Source organism: Macaca fascicularis, chromosome 9 (genome assembly GCF_037993035.2).
Source record: "Macaca fascicularis isolate 582-1 chromosome 9, T2T-MFA8v1.1".
Lineage (NCBI taxonomy): Eukaryota > Metazoa > Chordata > Mammalia > Primates > Cercopithecidae > Macaca > Macaca fascicularis.
Genome location: NC_088383.1, coordinates 59,379,168 through 59,406,831, shown reverse-complemented (window position 1 = coordinate 59,406,831; position 27,664 = coordinate 59,379,168). Strand labels below are relative to the sequence as shown.

At 40.6% G+C, this 27,664-nt stretch overlaps 1 protein-coding gene across 8 annotated transcripts in view; it reads right to left on the bottom strand.

The window, feature by feature from the left end:
• The window catches only part of LOC102115579 (arf-GAP with GTPase, ANK repeat and PH domain-containing protein 5-like), a 56,004-nt gene that overhangs the window by 27,799 nt on the left and 541 nt on the right, over nucleotides 1–27,664 (bottom strand). Inside the window, exons 2-9 of one of the 8 annotated variants that reach the window (XR_012417734.1) lie at nucleotides 26,416–26,618; nucleotides 24,002–24,081; nucleotides 19,401–19,542; nucleotides 18,535–18,657; nucleotides 17,997–18,189; nucleotides 13,982–14,168; nucleotides 7,298–7,420; nucleotides 85–177 (exon numbers count right to left, since the gene is read on the bottom strand). Coding sequence is in view for 1 of the 8 variants with exons in the window: in XM_074001639.1 (XP_073857740.1) it covers nucleotides 19,453–19,542; nucleotides 24,002–24,081; nucleotides 26,416–26,587 (342 nt within the window). In the remaining 7 variants the exon portion in view is untranslated. The other 7 variants (XM_065520742.1, XR_012417735.1, XR_012417736.1 and 4 more) reach the window with 7 other exon arrangements.

Below are 27,664 nucleotides of genomic sequence, written 5' to 3'. Positions count from 1 at the left end.
TTTACCCCACATACCAAACACGAAAAAATCCAATCTGTCTCCTTCTACCTAAGCAATTTTAGATAGTCACTTTCTCATACTTACCTTAAGCTCCCTGACTTGCTGCTCATCCTTTCTGTGGCAAAATCTCATCCCTGGATGAGTCCCACTTTGTGTTTACTCAATGACACCACTCAGCTGAACCAGAAAAAAATATCAAAAAGTGGTCAGAGATATCATCATACATTCAATTTACTTACATAAAAGTAAGTAATTTTTTAATGTATTTCATACATTCAATTTACTTACATAAAAAATTGGCGCTAAATGTTTCCAGAAATCAATAAAAGTTTTGTTTCTCTGGTGACATCATTTCTTCAGAAACCCAACATGTGTAACCTATCTTTATGTTCTTCTAACATTTATTCAACTTCTCTCATCTGATATCTTGCAAAATCATTCAAGGAGAAAATATATCCCATTAGGCAAGAGCCGACCATATTCAGGCTGGTCTCGAACTCCCCCATCACCTGAGAAAAGAATATGCACAGGATGCGCCCACCTCCCCTTTCTCTGCCTCATCATGTCAGAAAAAGTATCCCTCCTTTTGTCACAAGGCAAATCTGAGATAAAAGATTTAGATGGCCTGTAATTCCGGCACTTGGGGAGACCAATGCAGGCAGATTATTTGAGTCTAAGAGTTCAAAAGAAGCCGAAGCAACTTAGGGAAACTCCATCTCTCAAACAAATACAATTAGCCTAGCATGGTGGTGTGATGGCACGTGCCTGTAGTCCCAGCTACTCAGGGTGGGGAGCACTGAGGTGGGAGGATCACCTGAGCCTGGAAGGTTGTGGCCGCAGTGAGCCGTGATCACACCACTGCACTCTAGCCAGGGCAACAGAGTTCTAAACGGATCTTCTCTGCTAAAAATAATCAAATAAACAGGCGGCCATGAGGCTGAGGTGGCTGCAGTACACTCAATTCCTCCTTAAACAATCCAAAACTTGACTCAGTGACTCAGAGACTTTCCACTGTAATGTTGCAAATAAGGCCACTGCTTTATTTCACCCAATCAAGTATTTTCTTTTTCTTCCACATTCACCATATAAAATTCTCCCCCCACCGTCCCTAAGCCTCTCTGTAGGACCTCTGAGCTGCCTGCAGTCTGGGGCTGCCTAGTTTATAAATTTCTGGATGCTCAAATATATTTTCTAATGTTTCAAAGTATCTCTGGTGTAGGAGGTTGTTTGTGGAGTGACCCGAGTGTGTACAGGAATTGAGGGCATATGAGATCTCTGCACTCTGCACTCCATTTTGCTGTACACTCAAAACTACTCTAAAATAATATATCTGTAAGAATCTATATCACATAGCCCTTTTCAGGTATCCAACTGGTCGGAGACAGTTCTATTAAAGCTCAGAAAACACTGATTCATAAGCTAGTTCTGACCCAACTGGTAAGAAGAGGCAGGAAAGCCCCAGGCCAGGGGAGTATATTGCACATGCATGCACCAGGAAACTGGAGGAAGCTTGGAGGCCCTTTAGCCTGGTCCTGAGCCTGCTGAAACTGCAGTTACAGGCACAGATGCCTGGGGCACCAATCTGAATCTGCCAACATCCAAGGCCACATGAACACAAATGTGCAGAGTCTCCTCTGCCATTGGTAGCTAAGGATGTTAGACCATGATTGGACTAGGGTGGGAGATGAACTGAGAACAAGAGATTCTGTAGGCTTTTGTTGTCTCTTCCCAACCCCAAGCAACAAGTGATGAACACACACACATACACACACACACACACACACACACACACACAGACACTCACCCCATAGTGACTAACAGGATCTCCCTCCAGGGGGGTTAGTGAGGGGGTGGACTAGGGTGGGCTGAAGAACTCCACTTGGGCTCTGCACACCTGGGAAAATGACCATAAAACATCCCATCTTCACTGCTCAGAGGAGGCTAGATCTGCTGTGAGCTAGAAAGCCATGTGGGGGCAGCTGAAGAGTCATCGAGTAGGAGAAAGCTGACAGCCATGTGTTCCACAAGCCTCTGGTCCTTGTTCAGGCAGCAGGCACTGTGAGATGTGGCTCCTTGGCCCCTTCCAGCCACCACCTTGATTGCATGCTGCAGGAAAAGACACTGAAGCCCAAGAATGGGGTCTTGCTCACCACAGGATGATGGCTCAGTGCAGAGCCGAGCTATGGCCCAGGAGGCAGAAGGTGGGGATGACCCAGGCTGAGCTGGGGGATCCAACTGAACATGCACTTACTAAGAAGCTGTGGGCTGCTGAAATGCCTTGGGACCCCAGTCTGGGTCTAGAACTGCAGTAAAACAGGCCACTGGAAAAAGTTCTTGGGAAGCCAACACACTTTTGCTATCATCCACAGGCAAACAAACCAACCCCCGCCACTTCTCACTCCCTGTGAAAGCCACCTGCCCCTCTGATCGACCACAGCACAATGGTGTCACTCTGTAAGGCACAGGTAGACAAGGCATCCAGCCACGCACACTCCAGGGCCCACACATGTCCAGAATACACTGGTTCTTGTTGAGACTCCACTCTTGCAACTACAGACAAAAGCTCCCCACTCTCCTCAGCCACTCCCAACAACTGAAGGCCTGAAAACGTTCATGCACGCCGCTATGGTCTAAGCCACTTGTGGCAGTTTTGATTTTCATTTTCCCGGTAATCAGTGATGTTGAGCGCCTTTCCATATGCCTTTTCACCAGCTGGATGTCTTCTTTGGCTAAACGTCTACTCAAATCCATTGCCCCTTTATAAATCTGCTTTTTTGGGGGCTTCTTGATGTTTTTCTCTCTCTTTTTTTCCTATTTATTTATACAAGTTCCTTAGGCATTTTGGATATTTGTTAAAATGATTTTCAATTCTACTGCCCAATTATAAATCTGCCCTTTTTCTTTTCTCTTTGAGACAGAGTTTCACTCTTGTTGCCCAGGCTGGAGTGCAATGGTGCGATCTCAGCTCACAGCAACCTCCATCTCCCAGGTTCAAGCGATTCTCCTGACTCAGCCTCCCGAGTAGCTGGGATTACAGGCATGGGCCAACAGGCCTGCTAATTTTTGTATTTTTAATAGAGACAGGGTTTCTCCATGTTGGTCAGGCTGGTCTCGAACTCCCGGCCTCAGGTGATCCGCCCGCCTCAGCCTCCCAAAGTGTTGGGATTACAGGCGTAAGCCACTGTGCCTGGCCAATTATCCTTTTGCGCGGGCGCGCGCGCGTGTGTGTATGTGTGTGTGTGTGTGTGTGTGTGTGTGTGTGTTTTGGGTGGGGGGAAAGAACAGAGTCTTGTTCTTTCTGTCACCTAGGCTGGAGTGCACTGGTATGATCTCCGCTCATGGCAGCCTCCGCCTCCTAGGTTCCAGCGATTCTCCTGACTCAGCCTCCTGGGTAGCTAAAATTACAGGTGCAAAACAGACGCCTAGTCAATTTTTGTATTTTTAGTAGAGATGAGGTTTCACCATCTTGGCCACGCTGGTCTCAAACTCCTGACCTCAGGTGATCCAATCGCCTCGGCCTCCAAAAGTGTTGGGATTACAGGCGGGAGCCACCACTCCTGGCCCCTTTTTGTGTTTTAACATCAGTCAACACTCGTATTTTAAAATAATAACAATGAATGGCGGTACCTTAATACAAGGGAATTATACCTCTTCCTCTTGTCCTGATCCTAGTGCAGATATTTTGTCTATAAAATGTTATTCACAGATGAATTCATGAGAACATTACTATGAATTTTAAATCCATATACAAGTCTATGCTCATTCATGAATATTTCAATAAAATAAAACTAATAGCAAAAAAGAATTCCAGGATAGAAGCCGTTTCAGGAAAAAGGAGTTGGCAGTATGAAGTAAAATAGTAAAAAACTTTTTTTAAACAAAATGGGTATGTTTTTGTCTATGACTTTTTTGAAAATAAATTTAACACACACACATACACATATAAAGCAATAGAAGTAGCATTGTTTTCATACGAGTCTAGAATATTAAAATATATGTATAATGTGGTCAGCAAAATAATGGCCCCCCAAAGACGTCCACAGATTCCTAGAACCTTACATGAAAACGGTACATCATGCATGTGATTAAGGTAAAGACTTTGACATGAGGAGACTACCCTGGTGCTATGGAAGGAACGTTGTGTTCCATCAACGTTCATGGGCTAAAATCCTAACCCTCAAGGTGATGGTATTAGGAGGTTAAGACTTATGGGGGATTCTGTCCTCATGACTGGGATTAGCACCCTTATTAAAGGCACAAGGGAGCTTGTTTGTTCTTCTCATCATGTGAAGACACAGCAAGAAGGAGGCCTCCAAGAGAAAGCAGACCTTCTCCAGACACCAAAACTGCGGGCACCTTGATCTTGCACTTCTCAGCCTCCAGGACTGTGAGAAACAAAGTTCTGTTGTTTATAAGCTGCCCAGTCTAGTGCATTTCCTTGTAGCAGCCTGTATGGATTAGGACAGTGGGCTCATGTGGGTGATGATGGCGTCTCCATCAGGACTAAGTAAGCACATGAGTCCTTAACAGTGGAAGGAAGGGGGAAGGAAAGAGCCACAGAGACATGTGGCCATAGAAGAAGGGTCCATGAGATGCAAGGTCGCTAGTGGTGAGAGTGGAGAAGAGCCCAAAGCCAAAAAATGCAGGCAGACTCCAGAATGTGGAAAAGGCAAGAAAAAAGATTCTCCCCTAGACCCTCTAGAGATGAAGGTAGCCTTTCCACCGCCTAGATTTTAGCCCAGGGACATCCACATCAGACTCTGACATACAGGAGTGTAATAAATTTGTTTTATGCCCTGACATGGTGGTTTGTTGTAGCAGCAATGGACTACACACACACACACACACAAACACTCCCCACTAAACACACAGAACTACATACATCCTGCCCTTCAAAACCGAAGCAAATAAACTATACATTAGCATTAACTTAGCTGGGTGTGGTGGTGCACGCCTGTAGTCCCAGCTACTCAGGAGCTGAGAGGGAGGATCATTTGAGCCCAGGAGTTTAAGACCAGCCTGGGCAACACACTGAGGCCACATTTCAAAAACAAACAAAAAACACAACAAATCTTTGATTAAACTCATTTCCCAAATTTGAAGAGGAGACAATTATTAGATAAGGAAAAAAGAGAAAGGTAGAGCTGCTGACTTCTGTGGTGGAAGCACAGGCACAGGTCCAAACATACTCCTGTCCTCCTGGCTTTCCTGTCCCTTCTCTTAAGGGACACATGAACCTCTCAAACTGAAGCATGGATCACAGACCTATACTCAGAACTCAATGCAGTTTTGTGCTATGATTTTTTATACATCTGTGTCCTTGTTTCTGCCTCCTGTTCCCAACTCCCTTACTCTAGTTAGAAAAAAAAAAAAGCCTATTACCAAATATGAGTACATCCTCATATACTAATGCCAACTGATCACCAGCTGGTTTTCTTCTTTTACAAAGTCATAAATCTTTAGGCTTTAACACAACTTCCAAGCAATCGAATGTTATTTTCCAGTTCATTAACACAAGTTCTATATTTAAAATGAAGACTTCACAAGCTGATTTAAATAACATATTAACCAAAATAGACTGGCCATGGTTCAAACTGACATTTTAATTAAATGTGATGATAGGTTGAGTAACCTAGTACTCTAACATGACTTTTGGTTATGGCTTTTTCCATATTATGTTTAGGCTGAGGCATCCCTAAATGATTCCATTGTAATTCCCCTTCTTAAACATGAGATTTATCTTTAAAAAACAATTTATTTTCTTAAAATTTCAAGCTAATTCTATAGTTCACGCATACATAATCTCACTAGAGATCAGCTGTATGTGTACACACATACATATAAGTATTTGTATACACACATATTACAAAATTTTTTAAAAACTTACTAGTAGGGTATGACCACGAAGAAAAAGAGGCTTTGCGTAATGTGATGGAAACATAATTGCAGGACAAGCAACAGGCTGCTGTGAGGGCTGTATTTACCGTTGCTGCTGTAAGACTTGGAAAAAAACTGGATAGTGGATATTTAATCCCCATAACAGAAAATTTAGGGTGCAGAAAACTTCCCACAATTTTTACAGAGAATATCAACAGAAAGGCATTCAATGCAGGGAATACACAGTGTGACAGTATACAAAAATAAGCAGGTTGATGGTTTAGATTTATGAGACAAGAGACAGAAATAGTAGATGATGTCATAATTCTTTTATGGAGTTATGAAAATTCTTCATTTTATATATGGCCAGATGCTTTCAAATGTCAATGAGAAAAATATTTAAAGGAAGAATCAAATCTAAGACATGGAGAGATCTTTATGAAAATACCTTCAGGCCAGGCACAGTGGCTCACACCTGTAATCCCAGCACTTTGGGAGGCCGAGGCGGGCAGATCACGTCAGGGGATTGAGACCATCCTGGCCAACATGGTGAAACCCCGTCTCTACTAAAATACAAAAAATTAGCTGGGAGCAGTGGTGTGTGCCTGTAGTCCCAGCTACTTGGGAGGCTGAGATAAGAGAATCACTTGACCCAGAAGGCAGAGGTTGCAGTGAGCCAAGATAGTGCCACTGCGCTCCTGCCTGGTGACAGAGCGAGACTCCATCTCAAAAAAAAAAAAAAAAGAAAAATTACCTTCATTCTGAGAAGGTATAATCATTTCATCAACACATTCTTGAGCACAACTATGCACACATGCACTTCCGCATTCACAAGCCATGCTGCGTGCACACACTGATGCCCCTAGATTCCTTTTTTGAAGAGATGGTGTCTTGGTGTGTCATCCAGGCTAGAGAGCAGTGTTAGGATCACAGTTCACTGCAGCCTCAAACTCCTGGGTTCAAGCGATCCTCCCACCTCAGGCTCCTGAGTAGCCTGAACTACAAGAAGGAGCCACCATGCCCAGCCAATGTTTTCATTTTTTTGCAGAGATGAAATCTTGCTATGTTGCCCAGGCTGGTCTTGAACTCCTAGCCTCAAGGAATCCTCCTGCCTTGCCATCCCAATGTGCTGAGATTATAGGTGTGAACCACTGTGCCCAGCCATTGGATTCTTTATTAAGAAGAAAACTTGTTTGCTGACATGTAGGCAATGAATTGATAAATAGTAGCTCATAAATTAATAATTTACAAATCAATATAAATGAGTTAACACAAAAATAACAGCACAAACTAATAAACAGTTTACGACTTCAAGTTTCTTTTTTTTCCTTTACAAGGTAGCTCTGGCAGAGGCTACTACTTGTCCATTCCATGGAAAAATCAGACGGGGTTAAAATGTCAGAGGTACATTTATTAATACCTTGCTGCCTTTTGTGTAGCTTCCTCTCAGGACTTCACCAGTTGGGACTGACACACCTCTCCAGCTAGGTTCAGGAGCCAGACAGGAGCACACAGAACTGGGAATCCAAAGCCATCTCTGACACTAAAATCAATGAAAACAGCGGGATCAGGTTCCAAGATGGCTGAATAGGAACAGCTCCAGGCTATAGCTTCCAACGTAAGCAACGCAGAAGACGGGTGATTTCTGCATTTCCAACTGAGGTACCAAGTTCATCTCATTGGGGCATGTTGGACAGTGGGTGCAGGACAGTGGGTGCAGACCACTGAGCGAGAGCCAAAGCAGGACGAGGCATTGCCTCACCCAGGAAGCAGAAGGGGTAAGGCAATTCCCTTTCCTAGCCAAGGGAAACTGTGACACACAGCACATGGAAAATTGGGTCACTCCCACCCTAATACTGTGCTTTTCCAAGGGTCTTAGCAAATGGCACACCAAGAGATTATATCCCGTGCCTGGCTCGGAGGATCCCATGTCCACGGAGCCTCCCTCATTGCTAGCACAGCAGTCTGAGATCTAACTGCAAGGCAGCAGCAAGGCTGGGAGAGGGGGGCCCACCATTGCTGAGGCTTGAGTAGGTAAACAAAGCGGCCGGGAAGCTTGATCTGGGGGAAGCCCACCAGAGCTCAAGGAGGCCTGCCTGCCTCTGTAGACTCCACCTCTGGGGACAGAGCATAGCCAAACAAAAGGCAGCAGAAACCTCTGCAGATTTAAAGGTCCTTGCCTGACAGCTTTGAAGGGAGTAGTGGTTCTCCCAGCATGGAGTTTGAGATCTGAGAACAGACAGACTGCCTCCTCAGGTGGATCCCTGACCTGTGAGTAGCCTAACTGGGAGGCACCCCCCAGTAGGGGCAGATTGACACCTCACAGGGCCGGGTACCCCTCTGAGATGAAGCTTCCAGAGGAACGATCAGGGAGCAACATTTGCTGTTCAGCAATATTCACTCTTCTGCAGCCTCCGCTGCTGATACCCAGGCAAACAGGGTATGCAGTGGACCTCCAGCAAACTCCAACAGACCTGCAGCTGAGGGTCCTGTCGGAAAACTAACAAACAGAATGAACATCCACACCCAAACCCCATCTGTACGTCACCATCATCAAAGACCAAAGGTAGATAAAACCACAAAGATGGGGAAAAAACAGCAGAAAAGCTGAAAATTCTAAAAATCAGAGTGCCTCTCCCCCTCCAAAGGAACACAGCTCCTCGCCAGCAACGGAACAAAGCTGGATGGAGAATGACTTTGACGAGCTGAGAGAAGAAGGCTTCAGATGATCGAACTTCTCTGAGCTAAAGGAGGAAGTTCGAACCCATCACAAAGAAGCTAAAAACCTTGAAAAAAGATTAGACAAATGGCTAACTAGAATAACCAATGTAGAGAAGTCCTTAAATGACCCGATAGAGCTGAAAACCATGGCACGAGAACTATGTGACAAACGCACAAGCTTCAGTAACCGATTTAATCAACTGGAAGAAACGGTATCAGTGATTGAAGATCAAGTGAATGAAACGAAGTGAGAAGAGAAGTTTAAAGAAACAAGAGTAAAAAGAAATGTACAAAGCCTCCAAGAAATATGGGACTATGTGAAAAGACCAAATCTACATCTGATTGGTGTACCTGAAAGTGATGAGGAAAATGGAACCAAGTTGGAAAACACTCTGCAGGGTATTATCCAGGAGAACTTCCCCAACCTAGCAAGGCAGGCCAACATTCAAATTCAGGAAATACAGAGAACGCCACAAAGATACTCCTCGAAAAGAGCAACTCCAAGACATGTAATTCTCAGATTCACCAAAATTGAAATGAAGGAAAAAATGTTAAGGGCAGCCAGAGAGAAAGGTCGGGTTACTCACAAAGGGAAGCCCATCAGACTAACAGCAGATCTCTCAGCAGAAACTCTATAAGCCAGAAGAGAGTGGGGGCCAATATTCAATATTCTTAAAGAAAAGAATTTTCAACCCAGAATTTCATATCCAGCCAAACTAAGTTTTATAAGTGGAGGAGAAATAAAATCCTTTATAGACAAGCAAAGGCTGAGAGATTTTATCACCACCAGGCCTGCCCTACAAGAGCTCCTAAAGGAAGCACTAAACATGGAAAGGAACAACTGGTACCAGACACTGAAAAAACAAGCCAAAATGTAAAGACTATGGATGCTAGGAAGAAACTGCATCAACTAACGAGCAAAATAACCAGCTAACATCATAATGACAGGATCAAATTAACACATAACAATATTAACCTTAAATGTAAATGGGTTAAATGCTCCAATTAAAAGACACAGACTGGCAAATTGGATAAAGAGTCAAGACCCATCAGTGTGCTGTATTCAAGAGACCCATCTCATGTGCAGAGACACACATATGCTCAAAATAAAGGGATGGAGGAAGATCTATCAAGCAAATGGAAAATAAAAAAAAGGCAGGGGTTGCAATCCTAGTCTCTGATAAAACAGACTTTAAACCATCAAAGATCAAAAGAGACAAAGAAGGCCATTACATAATGGTAAAGGGATCAATTCAACAAGAAGAGCTAACTATCCTAAATATATATGCACCCAATACAGGAGCACCCAGATTCATAAAGCAAGTCCTTAGAGACTTACAAAGAGACTTAGACTCCCATGCAATAATAATGGGAGACTTTAATACCCCACCATCAACATTAGACAGATAAACAAGACAGAAAGTTAAAAAGGATATCCAGGAATTGAACTCAGCTCTGCACCAAGCAGACCTAATAGACATCTACAGAACTCTCCACCCCAAATCAACAGAATATGCTTTCTTCTCAGCACCATATCGCACTTATTCCAAAATTGACCACATACTTGGAAGTAAAGCACTCCTCAGAAAATGTAAAAGAACAGAAATTATAACAAACTGTCTCTCAGATGACAGTGCAATCAAACTAGAACTCAGGATTAAGAAACTCTCTCAAAACTGCTCAACTACATGGAAACTGAACAACCTGCTCCTGAATGACTACTGGGTACATAACGAAATGAAGGCAGAAATAAAGATGTTCTTTGAAACCAATGAGAACAAAGATACAGCACACCAGAATCTCTTGGACACATTTAAAGCAGTGTGTAGAGGGAAATTTATAGCAGTAAATGGCCACAAGAAAAAGGAGAAAAGATCTAAAATTAACACCCTAACATCACAATTAAAATAACTAGAGAAGCAAGAGCAAACATATTCAAAAGCTAGCAGGAGGCAAGAAATAACTAACATCAGAGCAGAACTGAAGGAGATAGAGACACAAAAAACCCTTCAAGAAATCAATGAATCCAGGAGCTGATTTTTTGAAAAGATCAACAAAATTGATAGACCGCTAGCAAGACTAATAAAGAAGAAAAGAGAGAAGAATCAAATAGATACAATAAAAAATGATAAAGGGGATATCACCACCGACCCCACAGAAATACAAACTACCATTGGAGAATACTATAAACACTTCTATCCAAATAAACTAGAAAACCTAGAAGAAATGGATAAATACCTGGACACATACCCTCTCCCAAGACTAAACCAGGAAGAAGCCAAAACCCTCAATAGAGCAATAACAGGCTCTGAAATACAGGCAATAATTAATAGCCTACCAACCAAAAAAAGTCCAGGACCAGATGGATTCACAGCCAAATTCTACTCCAGAGGAGGAGCTGGTACCATTGCTTCTGAAACTATTCCAATCGACAGAAAAAGATGGAATCCTCCCTAACTGCTTTTATGAGGCCAACATCATGCTGGTACCAAAGCCTAGCAGAGACACAACAAAGAAAGAGATTTTTTAGACCAATACCCCTGATGAACATTGATGCAAAACTCCTCAATAAAATACTGGCAAATCGAATCCAGAAGCACATCAAAAACCTTATCCACCATGATCAAGTGGGCTTCATCCCTGGGATGCAAGGCTGGTCCAACATATGCAAATCAATAAACCTAATCCAACATATAAACAGAACCAAAGACAAAAACCACATGATTATCTCAACAGATGCAGAAAAGACCTTTGACAAAATTCAACAGTCCTTAATGCTAAAAACTCTCAATAAATTCAGTATTGATGGAACATATCTCAAAATAATAAGAGCTATTTATGACAAACCCACAGCCAGTATCATACTGAATGGGCAAAAACTGGAAGCATTCCCTTTGAAAACTGGCACAAGACAGGGATGCCCTCTCTTACCACTCCTATTCAACATAGTGTTGGAAGTTCTGGCCAGGGCAATCAGGCAGGAGAAAGAAATAAAGGGTATTCAATTAGGAAAAGAGGAAGTCAAGTTGTCCCTGTTTGCAGATGACATGATTGTATACTTAGAAAACCCCATCATCTCAGTCCAAAATCTCCTTAAGCTGATAAGCAATGTCAGCAAAGTCTCGGGAAACAAAATCAATGTGCAAAAATCATAAGCATTCTTATACACCAACAGCAGACAAACAGAGAGCCAAATCATGAATGAACTCCCATTCACAACTGCTTCAAATAGAATAAAATACCTAGGAATCCAACTTACAAGGGATGTGAAGGACCTCTTCAAGGAGAACTACAAACCACTGCTCAATGAAATAAAAGAGGACACAACAAATGGAAGAACATTCCATGTTCATGGATAGGAAGAATCAATATCATGAAAACGGCCATATTGCCCAAGGTAATTTATAGATTCAATGCCATCCCCATCAAGCTACCAATGACTTTCTTCACAGAATTGGAAAAAACTACTTTAAAGTTCATCTGGAACCAAAAAAGAGCCCACATTGCCAAGACAATCCTAAGCCAAAAGAACAAAGCTGGAGGCATCATGCTACCTGACTTCAAACTATACTACAAGGCTACAGTAACCAAAACAGCATGGTACTGGTACCAAAACAGAGATATAGACCAATGGAACAGAACAGAGCCCTCAGAAATAATACCACCACACATCTACAACCATTTGATCTTTGACAAACCTGACAAAAACATGAAATGGAGAAAGGATTCCCTATTTAATAAATGGTGCTTGGAAAACTGGCTAGCCATATATAGAATGCTAAAAATGGATCCCTTCCTTACACCTTATACAAAAATTAATTCAATATGGATTAGAGACTTAAATGTTAGACCTAAAACCATAAAAACCCTAGAAGAAAACCTAGGCAATACCATTCTGGACATAGGCATGGGTAAGGACTTCATGTCTAAAACACCAAAAGCAATGGCAACAAAAGCCAAAATTGACAAATCAGATCTAATTAAATGGAAGAGCTTCTGCACAGCAAAAGAAACTACCATCAGAGTGAACAGGCAACCCACAGAATGGGAGAAAATTTTTAATTGGGCAGTGGGGAAATCTTATGCGTGGAAAGAATGAATCTGGAAAACTGTTCTTCCCTAAGAGTTCATCAGGATTTGGATGGTAGAGAGCTTTGTGTACAAGGGTTCCAGTTTCACATAGTTCAGGTCTAATTTCAAAGGCAACTTCTAGTGCAACCTGTGATTCACTTTGTCCTAAAGTGCCATCTGTAAAGGGTCTGGAGATAACTCACAGGCAGCACTGTGAACCCCTGACAGCAAGCCTTTCCAGATAAATACCAGGTCAGTGTCTACAGCTGATGACACAGAGCAGAATATCTGAAAAATAATACTTCTTTGGCCAATGGACTGCCAGTCACTATTATTTAGTGTAAAATATTATATTACATATATGTAATTTTTTAAATTGCAGTGTTCCACATTGAAGCAATTAAATATAAACACCAAATGTTTATTCAGTTTAAAGGCAACTTAGAAATACTGATGCCAGATAGAAAGATGCTTTAGCCCCAAGTCAGGTGTTTGGAAGTTGTCACAACTAAACCAACAAAGGGATCTTGAGGCATAATAAGCGTTCATACATTTTCAGCTATACCTCTGCTTGTCTTGAATATGAAAACCTAAGCTGCAGTTATGCCACAGCTCAGAATGTATTATGTTTTACATCACTGAGCCGTAGTTTACAAATGGCAAAAAAAATAGGGAAGGTAAACTGTGAAGTTTCCTTAAGGAGCTGTTACATCCAACAGACTCATGAAAATCTTTGCCAAGTGTCCCCGGTACATAGCTCCTCCCCACTGATGGGCTCAATGGGGAGAAGCTATGCACATGTCTCAACTTTCATATGCTCAATGGCAATAAAGGATTCCCAGAGTAAAGTAGGGGATATCGATAACATAGCACACTGAAAAGACTGTAATGTTACTTCAGAGTGTTGCAAAATAAAGATCACAGATGAAAGTTTTAGTTCATTGAAGCATGTAATCATGTATATTTCATTAGTGTGTTTTAAAGTCTTATACTGCTTACATTCTTATGTGGGAAAATATATCTTGTTTGTGCTTTGTGGATGAAATATGAACAGGCAAAACTAAAAATAATTTTACAACCCAAATCACCAGATGTTAATGGCTGGTAATTCAACCGGAAACCTGAAAGATAACATGTATTTCATTGTGATACCAAATATCAGTGACAAGGAAAATTTTATTTGTGGTATTTAAGTGTAGTCCTCTGGAACAAATGACTTGGTTCACAGGCAGCACGCCCACTGCTGAACTGCCACGGCCTGACAGCCTGTCTTATCTGCCAAACTGCTCAGATTAGGTTTAGTAATCTTTACCTGTGCCTCCAGTTTATATTTCAGCAAGTAATACACATCAGTCTGCTTTTATCATCTTCTGCAGTGAGCTTCCAACACTCCCTCAGCAGTATGGTGCCCCTGCATCTGCAATCCTCCAAACACACCTTTTATACATGTCATTATTTTCAACTGTTAATTCACCTTCCAGCTTTGGAGGCCAGTTTAGCTTAAATAAAGCAAAAATACAAGACAGAGAATACGCAAGGTAAGTCCTACATTGTAAATATTAAGTGGGCTGACCATTTAATTTTTTAACATTAAAAAAGAATACCTTAACCATACTAATTTAATATTTAAATACAGATTTCAGAGTGTATTTTGGCGTGGGGCACAGGGGACAATAGAGTAGAGGATTCCTCTTCCAATTGTCTCTGACCTATCCAACCTTTGTTACAGGTCAGAGAGTTCTCCAATCCATAAATAAACAACAGAGATAATGCGGCAACCAGGACACAGAGACGTACTAGAGTACTGCTCAGCTCTCTGCCTAGGCCTGATCCTATTGATTCCTGACAATGAGCGCTGTGAAATTTAGAGGCAGATCAATACACATACACACAAACACAAACACACAAAAGAGATACTTCATGGGCAAAAAGCACCAAAGATTTAAAACAAAATGTCTGAAAGACCATAAAACAACTTCTGATGAAATGCTGTTTTCATTTTACAGAAGTAAAATATTCACCACCAACCCTACAATTAGCTTAAACATTACAATGAGAACATTAATTTTGGATCCCATCTCCAATTCATACCTTATCAACATGTAATAATCACACTGTATCAACAACAAAGCTGGATAGACTTTATATGCTGAATATAACTTGTACAGTAAGAAGGTAATTTTTTGAAATAGTGAGAATATAACATTTGTATGCTATGCTCTACTTCACAAGTTAAAAGAAAATATAATCATTTCCATTTTTAAAATACATTGAAATAAAATACAGAAAAGAGGATTCTAATACCAGTTAACATTAAGAGAATATATCTCTAAATCAAAGATCTTGGATCTTCTAGAAAGAAAAAAAAATCAACCTGTATATACTTGGGTAAGAAAAAAAAAAAATCAAGAGACTAAGAAAGGAGAGAGGATGTTAGCTTACAATCATTCCCAAAAATGGCTTTCCATTTCCTCCTCTGACATCAACAGCCTAAATTACCAAGGAAATGCAAAATAATTCAATTTGTGCATTAATCAGCCAACCTAGAAATGGCAATATAGTCAATGAAAATACAAAGAAATAGAAAATGTCAAGGAATTATTTAACATGTTTAAGATGACATAGCGCAGGGAAAAAGTGATCTGATAAACACTGGAAGAGTTAATAAGCAAACTCAGGCATGGTTCCCTAACGCCACACTTCAAAAGAACTTATAGAGAGAATAAAGGAATAATTCTTTTTTAAAAAAATCTAATTTTAGAAAAAAATTGCTTAACAGGGAAGTTAGTGTTTTGTAGATCTTTTGGAAAGCTGATTTATTTCTAAGCTAAAAACACATGATCCTTAAGAGAAATGGCTGAGTCCAGGCCCAAGGCAGAAAGAAGGCAAAATGAGCCTGGATCCTCTTGTTCTGTCAGAAAGTAAGAAATGCTCAAAGACTAACAGAGACAGTTGAAAGGACACAGGAGACAGGCTGAAGGCTCCCACGGCCGAATCTGGGACAGCATAGGCATCAGAAAGAACAATGATGGTGATGGAAAATAACCCATGGAATAAAATGCAAGTGCATTAGTCAGAGGTGATACCGAAATAAAGAGAAGTGAAAGCTCTTTGTTAAAGATGCCAGCTAACAAATGTAGGAGGAATGACAGAGGAAGAACATTCATTTTAAGTCACCAGTGCCATAACTGATAGAGAAGATCATCAGGAGGCTAAAATCACTGAATGAAAGAAAACTATACGAAGCTATTTAACGTAGTACAATATATAAATGTATGAAAACATAAATTAGAAAAAACAAAAAAATCGTACCATAAGAGATACATTAGAATAGAATGGATAAGTTCGAATACAGCAATAATAGGCCACGCATAGTGGCTCACATTTGTAATCCCAGGACTTTGGGAGGCCAAGGTGGGAAGATTGCTTGAGCCCAGGAGTTTGAGACCAGCCTGGGCAACATAGTGAGAACTCATCCCTAGAACAAAATTTAAAAAATTAGCCGGGAGTGGTGGTGTACTCCTGTAGTCCCAGCTACTTGTGGGGTAGAAGTGGGAGGATCACTTGAGCCTGGGAGTTCAAGGCTGCAGTGAGCCAAGATCACATCACTGTACTCCAGCCTGGGAGACAAAGTGAGACCTTATCTCAAAACAAAAACAAAAACAAAAAAACCACAATTACAAAAAACACCGGTAACAACAAAATGATGACTACATAAAGACTGTACAGAAAAAAAAAAATGCTCAGAATATAGAAATAAAATTATGTATTTTACCTGTAACTGTATTAGAAGAGAGTATTCTTATAGAAAAAGGATGACCAGATGGATATGCAAAAATGAAAGTAGCTCATAACACTCGTTATGTCAGGCACTGAGGTACTAGTTTATGCACATTGTAACAAATTACATACTGATTACCTCAAAATTTTCAGATAAATTTTACTGGGAGTCACAAATTAATACAACAAAACCAATGTTTTGCAAACATCCACTATGTATAAAGGTATATAAATTCCGAACCCAGGCTGAAAAATAATTCACATAAGCCACACCTCAGTGGAAACTTACCCATGGTAGATAATACAACATAATCTAAATAAAAGAGACAAGGCATGTGGCTTTCAGAGACAAGGCATGTGGCTTCTGGACAGCCACAAACTCCCTGACTCTGCTCTAGTGTTTTGGCTACCAAAAGAAAGCCGAGTGGCCTCAGGTCTCTTAAACAAGAAAGCAACCTATGGAAGATGGCGTGGTATTTGAGGAATATTTGGGGTCTGCTGAAAAATGTATCCTGTATTTTATTTCTAGAAAAGCCTCCCTCATAAGGTCAGATAAGTGAAGAGCCCACAGAGACACATGCATACACAAAGAAAAACAAAACAACATAGAATGAATTCCACCAAAATGTGTTATGATGGCAGAATTACGGGTGATATAATCTTCTGAAATATATCTTTTTATTAAAAATAGAAAAAAAGCAGACTTCCCCTTGATTATCTATAGCCTCTGACCCAAGTGGCTTGGAATCAGAAAACAGCATCACCCAACTTGAAGCCATCTTGGCATCAATGGTGGAGTAGGTGGAGATAAGACTCGACCAGCTCATGGGTGGGCTCCACCTCGTCAAGACTACCAAGAAAGGGCACGTGAGGAAAGCACAGAGATCCTGGAGAGACACTGGTTTCACTCAGTTTTCAAAATTAACTTAGACACATTTCCTGAGAACCTTTCTTAATGCCTCAAAAACCAGAGAAGAAAATCCTTATAACAAAGCTTTAAATGGATCCCCATATCCATTAAACTTTTCCAAAGCTCAGTGAGTATATAACCTGATAACCTAAACACCTAGCTAGAAAAATCTCAGTTCCAGTGCTACAACAGTGCTAGCTTTTCTAACATTTTCAAATAACCCTGATTTTAACCCAGTAAAATTCCACTTGAGAACTAAGAGATAAACATTGGAAATCTGCTTTAAAATAAAGAATGAGGAGACCATTGTGAATGAGAAAAAGAAAAAGACCAATGAGAGCTGGCGAGCACACTGGTTTTGTAGAAATGGAGATAAGCCGTGCAGGTGCCACACTGGCAGCAGGGCCCGCGCTGGGGCCACGGATCAAGGAGCCATGGAGGACAGGACTCTTCTGCTTGGTACAATGAAAAAAAGGTATTCTTTTTATTCTACATATTTACAATATGCATTTGGGCCTTTATTATAAGTACAAGAGAAAAATCTTCAATAAATAAAAGTTGAGTATATTATCTTTTTTGATTAAAAAATAGACTCGGAAAGAATAATGAGAGTTCAGAGCAATGACTCCTGTCTCACCTGTGCCTGAAAACCGTGGCTGCCACCAAGGTCAACATAGACAGCGTCTTTGTCATACAGCACACGCCCAACTCCAGAAAGAGGCACATAAACCAGCTGCTCCTTCTTATTTAAACAGCGCTTCTTTCATTGTTCAGGAAGAGCACAAGGGTCTGGGAGGAAACTGACATCACTCATGGCAAAATCTTCTACCCTTGGAAGACAGGACCCAAAAAGCCAGCTTCAGCTGACAGGAAGTCAGTAAGTATCTACTGTTGACTGGGGGGTTAACAACGATCCACAGTCCAAGGGCTGAACCCATGACCCTAAAGAAGGGCATTGTGCCACACTGAAACAGTGGCCCTCTAGCTACAAAACAAGAGGTCAGAGAAGAGGGGATTCGGTAACACCTTTGCAGGCCTACACATAGCTGGCTTACTTTTGAAACCTCCAGCAAGGCCATCTTCCCTTGTTTGGTCATTTTTCACTTTTCCTGAGAAATGAAGCCATCCCAAGAATCCTATGTGTAATTCTAGTACGTTCTACAACAAGAGAATACCTGGCATGTGAAGCTGGCTTTTATTTTTTCAAGTGTGCTCCTCTTACATAACCATAAAGTGACACCTGCCAGTCACATTTGATGTTTATTCAGATATCCTCTGGGTTTGTCAAATCTTCCATCCTAGAAAAATAAACTCAATCATACAGCAGATATGAATGCCAAAAGTTCTTATACCTCCTTTCATGTGTCAATGACTCATCACACTCTTGTCCACTAAGCACGCCGTTTAGAAAACTAGAAAATACAGAAATAAGGAAGCGCTGTTCACCATCCAGCAGAAGAAAGGGGGCAGGCACACAATTGTGTCTCTAGGCTGAAAGTGACATTCAGTAAGACATCAGACAGGGACATTCATTCCGTAAGACATCAGACAGGGAGAGGATGTCCACCTGGGGTCAGGGAAGAGTGAAGAACATATTCAGAAAATCCCTTTCTGGAAGAGGGTGAGCCTGTGCTCTGGGATTTTTGCTGTGGTTTGGATTCTGGCAGGTGGAGAAAGGGTATTCCAGGCTGAGAAAACCACAGCACAAAGAAGAGCACAAAGGAAGGAAACTGAAGGCACACATGAAGGACTCAAGCACCCGGGCACGAAGGCAGCATCACTGAAAACTGAGGATGAACGTAGGATGGGGCCACATCCTGTAGCCTTAAATGCTTCCATTCTCCTAAACATCTCATAGTTAATTTACTTCCAAAGGCACAGCATCTTTAAGCAATGATATAAGTAGACATTTTCCATCAACTACACTTCTACCCCCACTATTCAAACAGGCACAAAATAAATCCTATCACTGTTCTTTTTCTAGCCTTTTTAGCTTTGAAATATATGGCCCAGGAAGAAAAAGTTTACAGTCACTTTTTACCTGTCTGCCAGGACATAAGGGTGAGAAGTTTGCCATGTGAGAGGCCTAAACTTCATAACTGTAATAAAACGGCCCAGATTGTGCATTTCTTGGTTTTGATATTCTCCATGCACCATTCCAGAAAGGGAGAACAGTTGGCACCCTAAACATTAAAGGAAAATTAAAAATTAAATTTCAATTAAATTCTCGTCAATACTGCAACAAAATAAAAGCTCTAAACAAGCAGCAATCCTAAGAAGGGACACTTCTAGCAAAGCCACTGTCCTGAGGCTTCCAGAGCCTTGCTGGCTTCTTTCAGGACTTATTAGAACCCCACAGAGGCAGACTGCTCTGCAGCCGAGCAGGGGCATCCATCTAAGTATGGTGAGGAGAGGGAGGTGAGGCCTCTGAGCACAGACACGGTTCTGTGGCCGATGGACCAGAGCAGTATGGAAAGGAAGGGGCAGTGCCTGGTCCTGTAACTGGGAGAAACTTCTGATGTATTCTATTAAGTACTAACCCCAAAACAGCCAAACACTGCCTGGTGCAGCAGGTACAGGGACAAATGAGATACACCAAGAGGCCCAGAATAAGCGCTCTCCTGAGGGAAACCTTCCAGAGACTGGGAACACAAACACAATGGGGATTCAGGAGGCAAATCCTAGAGACGTTTAGCAACGTCTCTTCAGTCTTTCTGTTTGTTTGTTTGAGACAGAGTCTCACTCTGTCACCCAGGCTGGAGTGCAGTGGTGCAATGTCAGCTCACTGCACCCTCTGCCTCCCAGCTTCAAGCAATTCTCACGTCTCAGCCTCCCGAGTAGCTGGAATTACAGGCGCGCATCACCACACCCAACTAATTTTTGTATTTTTAGTAGACACGGGGTTTGGCCATATTGCCCTGAGCTCGAAACTCCTGGCCTCAAGTGATCCGCCCGAGTCTGCCTCCCCAAGTGCTGGGATTACAGGCATGAGCCACTGTGCCTGCCTCTTCAGTCTATTTTAAAAGGATTATACCGTTAGCATCTAAAAATTATTTCTCTTCCTACTGGGTAAACTTCTGTCCAGAACCTGTGTTTTAATCGCTTCTTTGTCTTCTTCAGTTTCTCATTATGCTTGAAGGAGTCGAGGTGGGTGAGAACTCCCATAATTTTAGGAAAGCCATGTACTTGACAGATGTTTAGAAACTTAAACATTTCCATTTCAAACCCAAAGCTGGCATCTATAAGCATCAGTACCTACAAACAGAATACATCATTTCTCAAAGAAACTACCAAAACAGACCACCTACACTAGGGGTTGGCAACTGGCCACGGGCCAAATCCACCCATCACCTGTGTTTGTAACTAAAGTTTTATTGGAACACAGCCACATTAATTCATTTACATATTGTCTATGGCTGCCTGTGCACTACAACTGCAGAGCTAAGTAGCTGCAAAAGATATGATCCACAAAGCCGAAAATACTTACTATCTGGCCCTCGACAGAAAAGTCCCACTGCAGACTAAATCAAATGACTACACAGGCATCACCCAGAGAAACCATCACCCTCTGACTTGCTCTAAAAGGCAACCGTAAGACAATGCGCACTAGGATATAAACTTTCATTTTAAGAATTCTAATGCATGAGAAGTAACTCAGAAAAGGCTGGGTCTAACCTAAGAAATCCTAATTTAAAGAAATGAAGTTTTCTGTAATGTACTTTTAAGCCAAATAACAGGTCTCTGACATCCAAAGAATAGGAAGAAAGTGATAGTCAATGAAATATATTAAATAGGTATAGAAAACCAACCTCTTCTTTCAATCTCCTCACACACACACACACACACACACACACACACACACACACACACACAATCTGTTTTTTGCTGGGAAGTATGCAGTGGAAACCTGTATCTTGTATGTTAATTTGTATAACTCAATTGCTCAGAAACTTTTTAAAATAGCTACCAGTTTAGAATTAAGTCAAAAAACAGTAAGATTACGATGGATGGTAGTATATAAGAAAATATAAGCAGATAAGACCAATTTTTAAAATTTAAGATGTTTCAAAGATGCAAAATAATTTCAGAATTGATTCCTGGAAACTTCTAGTTTTAATATTAAAGATAGTTCTGTTCTTACCTTTCCATGGATAACTGAAAATAACACAAAATGGAAACAGAAATGCCCACCTTTTATTAAACTAGGAAACATTCAAAACCCAAAACCACAGAATATATGAAGTTGGGCTTGCAGGAAAGCACAACTGCCACTGCAGACCAAGGCAGCAAGCAGAGCTCTCCAGCAACACTGGACCAGCTCGAAGAACAGGTGGAAAATCCTCACACCACATCTGATGCCAGAGTGCCAAGGGGCAAGCAGCTGGTTATAGGGTCAGGAAGAACAGGGAGCAAACAGTCCCTCAGCTGCCAATCTTTGTCATCTAAGCCAGTGTTACTCCCCTAATCCACACACGCACATACACACCCAAATCCACGTACTGTATGTGCCTTTGCCGTAGTCAGGAGGCTCTGACAACCCAGAGCAGAGCAATCAACATAAGCTAGGCTAAATAAATTATGGTGCATCCATAGAATGGAATATTATATTAAAAAGAAGGAGGCAGAGCTACAGTACTTACTGATTATATGCCTCCAAGATATATTACACGAAAAAAATCAAAGCACAGAAGAGTGTGTAAAATAAGCTACCATTTGTGTTTTTAAAGGGTGGCATGTGTGTTTATATGTATCTGGAAAGATACTGCTCTGCAGGGCCCTGAGAGACCAGTGGTTAGAGCAAGGAAAGAGAAAACGCGCATTGTGTGTACCCTGCATTAGTCAGAGTGCTTTACCAAATGTGTGCGCTCCTTTTGAAAATCTGAAAAAGATTTACATAGGCATCTCCCTCAGTGATAGTTAAGAGGCTGGGAAGGGGAGCAGGGAGGGAAGGACAAAGAGGGAAAGGTTAACAGGTACAAAAATACAGTTAGATAGAATAAATTCTAATGTCCAACAGCACAATAGGGTGACTATAATTTATTATATAATTCAGAATAACTACAAGAATGAAATTAGAATGTTCCTAACGCAAAGAAATGATAAATGTTTGAAGTGATGGATATCTGAATTACCCGATTTGATCATCACACATTGTATGCTTCTATCAAAATACTACACGTACCCCATAAATATGTACAACTATTATGCATCCATAATAACTATAAATAAAAAAAGTAAAGGCATCTCAACATGTATGTCTTTAAAATTAGAAACTTGCTACATTTTAAATAAAAGAGAAACAAATGACTTCTGTGAACTATTTCAATCTTTTCAAGTATACAAGATTTAGTAATCTCTATACAACTTTACATTAATTACACTTATTTTTACTAATAGTAGCATTACATGTTCAAAATTTGACTGTTATTTAGTTTTCTGACATTACAATGGCACAACTTTAAAATCTGTATTACTTTTTCCTTTATATTTTAGGAGTCTTCTTGGGCCAGAATATAAAATAAGTAGCTCTAGAAAAAAACTAAATAAAAATGAAAGAAACAGGGTATCTGTCACCCCACACTTCCTAATCAATATGGCTTATTTTTTGCTACTTTTTTTTTTTTTTTTTTTGGAGACAGAATTTCACTCTTGTTGCCCAGGCTGGAGTGCAATGGCGCGATCTCGGCTTACCACAACCTCCGCCTCTTGGGTTGAAGTGATTCTCCTGCTGCAGCCTCCTAAGTAACTGGGATTATAGGCATGCACCACCCCACCCAGTTAATTTTGTATTTTTAGTAGAGGCGGGATTTCTGCATGTTGGTCAGGCTGGTCTCGAACTCCTGACCTCAGGTGATCCGCCCACTTCAGTCTCTCAAAGTGCTGGGATTACAGGCGTGAGCCACTGCGTCTGGCCTTTTTTTTTTCTTTTTTTTTTGCTAATTTTTATTTTATTTTTGCTAATTTAAAAGATAGTTAATAGAATATCAGAAATAGTGAACATTATCATTTTCATAAATGCAAGAGCCTGTACATTTTCCACACACTGAGTACTATCTAAATTTTCCATTGATAAACTCTGGCCTCTTCTTCAGGCAATTCATGTACTTACTTTAGTGTTATCATTAAGGATGAAGGTTCCAGAACCATCAGGAACAAGGGTCCCATCTTCACACAAGTTACTTAACTGCTGGGAGGCTCTATTTCATCTTATGTAAACTACAGATAATACCTACTCACCTCAAGGGTGTACCAAGGGTTTACGTAAGCTAAATTTGTAGAAAGCAGTTAGCACAGTGCCAGGAAGGGTCCAAGAACAAATGGTACTTACTATATTTGTACATATACATGTATGCATGTTAATGAGCTCTTATTAGCTGTGTTCATTAAAGGTTTTCTCCATCCTGTGATGTGCTTTTAGATTTTGGAATACATTTCATTGTGCACGTTCCATCTGTATTATTAATATAACAACATTTATTACTATTACTATTGTCATCATCAATTCAATTACATTTACTGTATCCCTGATGATGACCATGATTCCTTTAATAATCATAAAACTCTCTTCCCTTCACGGGGTAAATAACCTATCACAACGCTGTAAGTCTCCATCAGCACCCCAGGCTGCCCCTGCTGACTTACCAGATCTGCTACTTTAGCCAGATCAATCATCATGTTAATGTCACACCCACATTCAATAATGGTGAGTCTGCGCTTTTTACCTATAAGTGAAAAGATGAAAATTTTACTTTAAAAAGACCCTGAAAAAACTCTAACCATCAACTCTTAATTTTCATTTTTTAATTGCATCCAGTAAAACACCATATACGCTTACAGGAATGTACCTGAAGTTCATTTTTATAGGCAAAAACTGGTAAAATAAATTCCATCCTGTTTTTCTTCCTGTGTTCTAAATTTAGATAATATCAAAAGTCTACCCAGATGAATAAAAGTGCTTAAACAGGGAAAATTCTAACTAGACAGGCTCCATGATAACCATGATCTTGCTGTTCAGCTGCGGGCCAATGTCTTCACCTCTATCAAAATTTCCTGTATTCCCACTATCGCCAAAAACATCCTCAAACATAATGCAACAGAATCCTTATAACAATAATTATTTCTAAATTAAGGTAATAAGAAAATGGTCAAGAAAATATGGGCTGGGCACAGTGGCTCACGCCTGTAGTCCCAGCACCTTGGGAGACCAGGACAGGTGGATCCCTTGAGCCTCGTTTTGAGACCAGCCTAGGCCACATGGGTAAACCCCATCTTTAGAAAAACATAAAAATTTACAAAAAGGAAAAAAAGGATAAATTAGCCAGGCATGGTGGCATACACTACTCAGGAGGCTAAGGTAGGAGGATTGCTTGAGCCTTGGAGGTTGAGGCTGCAGTGAGCTGTAATCACACCACTGCATTCCAGCCTGTGCCACAGAGTAAGACTCTGTCTCAAAAAAAGGAAAAGAAAATATGGATGCTCCAAAGATAAAGAAAAGACTCAATCCAACTATATTATTGCAATAACAAGAGATTTCAGAGTGTGCATTGCCATTCCACCACTGGAAGTTTGTTTCATCTTCCCTCAAACTTGGAAAGGGCATCATCTCCCAAAGCAGACAAATTCTCATAGGAAAAAGAGAAAAGGCGCACTTCCACCAGCATGTGGCTTCATAAGGGCAAGCATGTGCATCTGGCACATAGGAGGTACGTGCTCTCTGTTAAATGATGTGTTCACAGTGACAAGGCCTGCTAGGCCCTTCCAAGGAACATGCTTGGCAAAGCCATAGAGCAGTCAGGATAAGATACGTATCACATCCTTATCTCTGGGAACTTACCCTTTTCTGAAGTTATAGCCAACTTAGTAAAAGTGTAAGAGAGGTAACATGATATGACAATATTTAACATGTTCCACTCAAGAAAACAACAAACACACGCATGTCCGTCAGATAACAATAGTCACACCAACTCTGTGTCTGTGGCAGCATCTTCTACCTGACACGATCGTCACAGGGCCTGTGATCTCGGTCAACTTCTGCAGGGTGAAGTTCCAAATGAGGCATTATATCAAAGTGCTCTTTCCAACTTTGGAGGCCCCGTCACCACTGCTACTATTGGTGGGGGCTCTAGTGGAGTTCAATAAACCACTGGCATATGATGCTTTCTTATCTTCAAATCCTAAGTCCCATTTATTTAAAAAAAAAAAAAAAAAAAAGTAAACTCACTTTCAAAATAGAGTAAAAGGTATCAATCTTGTAAGTAGACATTTTTTTTTTTACTTTCAGATACAGAGTACAACAGACAATACAAAAATATAAGTAACTTGTCAATTATTAACTTATGACCCCTATCCAAATCAATTGCTGTTCAATAAAGATGTAACAAGATGACTTCAATAGTATAGAGTTGAAAATTAAACACTCCTTAAATCTGACGGTTTTACGAGTGATTTTAATAATTTTTTAAAAACCAAAAGGTAAATACCGAGGCAGTGCATCATAACAGATAAGAGCAGAGGCTCTGGAGTTAAATTTGGCTCTCCTACTTACTGGTTATATGATTGGAGGTAACGTGTTTTCTTGACCTCAGTTTTCTTGTCCATAAAATGAGGGCAAGAATGATTCCTACTCTGGTAAGGCTGCTGGAAGCATTTAGTTGAATAATGTTTAAAGTACACTGCTAAGAATATCACAAGGACTCACTAAATAAAGCTATGTTAGTATTACATATTGTAATTTTTGTATTTTATATTACAACTTTGTAAAACATATCCAGAGGGAAAAAGCACACTTATCACCATAGAAACAGTTTAAAGTTTAGGAAGAAACAAATTCTATAAATTCTTGTATCTTGGGCAAGAAACACCAAGCAGTGTGCAGATGCTGGAGGCAAGGCAGCTTTTATGGCAAAGTTTCTCACGTTTTGGTAAAAGCCACACAGCATGCATCTCCATGTCCTCTGGACCTGAACTAGACTTGTGAATCCAAATGTCACCTGTAAGAGGCTCCTACTATTTAAAAAGAATCAATGGAAGAACCAACAGACTGTAGCTAAACATACCTGTGAAAGGATCGAGCCATCTGCACAGCAGACTGAACTGCAAAAGCTTTGGGATTTCTCTTCCAGGCATCTTGTCTCCTAGCTGGAGATCCTGCAGATGCCGCTTCTTTTTCTTTGCAGCTTTGGGTCCATTGTTTTTCTTTCTGTGTTTCTTCTGGTCCTCAGTCTCCATAGCGGCTATTTACCAACAACAAGTTGGTAACCTACAAGGAAGAAGGTTGGGGTAAGGAGGTGGGAGAAGCATTTTACAATCCAGGCAATACCCAGGGAAAAACATTAAATTTCATTTATTTCTTTATGAAGAGATGATGTATTTGTTCTCTGAACAAGGGTACAAACTGCTTAACCATCCCCAATTTCATTTCTCTCTGTTATGCTATAAATTAGATGAGTTACCTCTGCTAAGGTTACATTTTATGGTTAAGTTACTTTTTATTCATCTCAAGTGTCACCATCAGCTGTATCTGTTTCTGCAAGGATGAAAATATTCCGTATCTGTACTTTTCAGCCATTTAGCCATTAGCCACATGTGATTACTTAAAATGTACTTAAAGAAACTGAAAAAATGAATTTTTAATTAATTTCATTCTAACTCTAAATAGTCACATGTGGCTACCATACTGGACAGCTCAGACCTAGATATCAACTGGACTAATGAAGTGGTTTCCTAACTTAAACTAAAACTTATAATTTTAATAAAAATTTTAAAACATTTTTATGAACTTCCAATACGATCGCAGTATTACTTTTAGTACCTGTTGACTCTGTAAAACTCCTAAATTACAGCTCATCTACATACAGTTGAAAAATAGCAGTATCTGTATGTTTGAGATATGACTAGTTCTAGATGACGCCTGGAGACCCCATGGACTTACAGAGACCCTTCCAGTGATTTCTAAGGTACCTGGGAATCTGTGGCCAATAAATTGGTAATCACTGAATTAGTGAGTTTTTTAAGGATATCGGGCTGCATAAAATCTGACAGCTTGATTGAAAAAAAGCGGAGCAGGGTGCCATTTCATTCAATTAAGGTCTTGTATTCATTCCGTTTAATAAATGTTTGTATCTGTCTATGATGTGCTAGCCACTGTGCCAGTAAATGGATACAGCTATGATCTGACTTGCAGAGGAAATCCAAACTAGTATCTTCCCTGCCATGCAACAAGGGCTACATTGCAAGGCTGCACAGGGTGCTACTGGAGCACACAAGTGAGTCAGAGGCTTCCCACAGACACACACACGAGCGGAA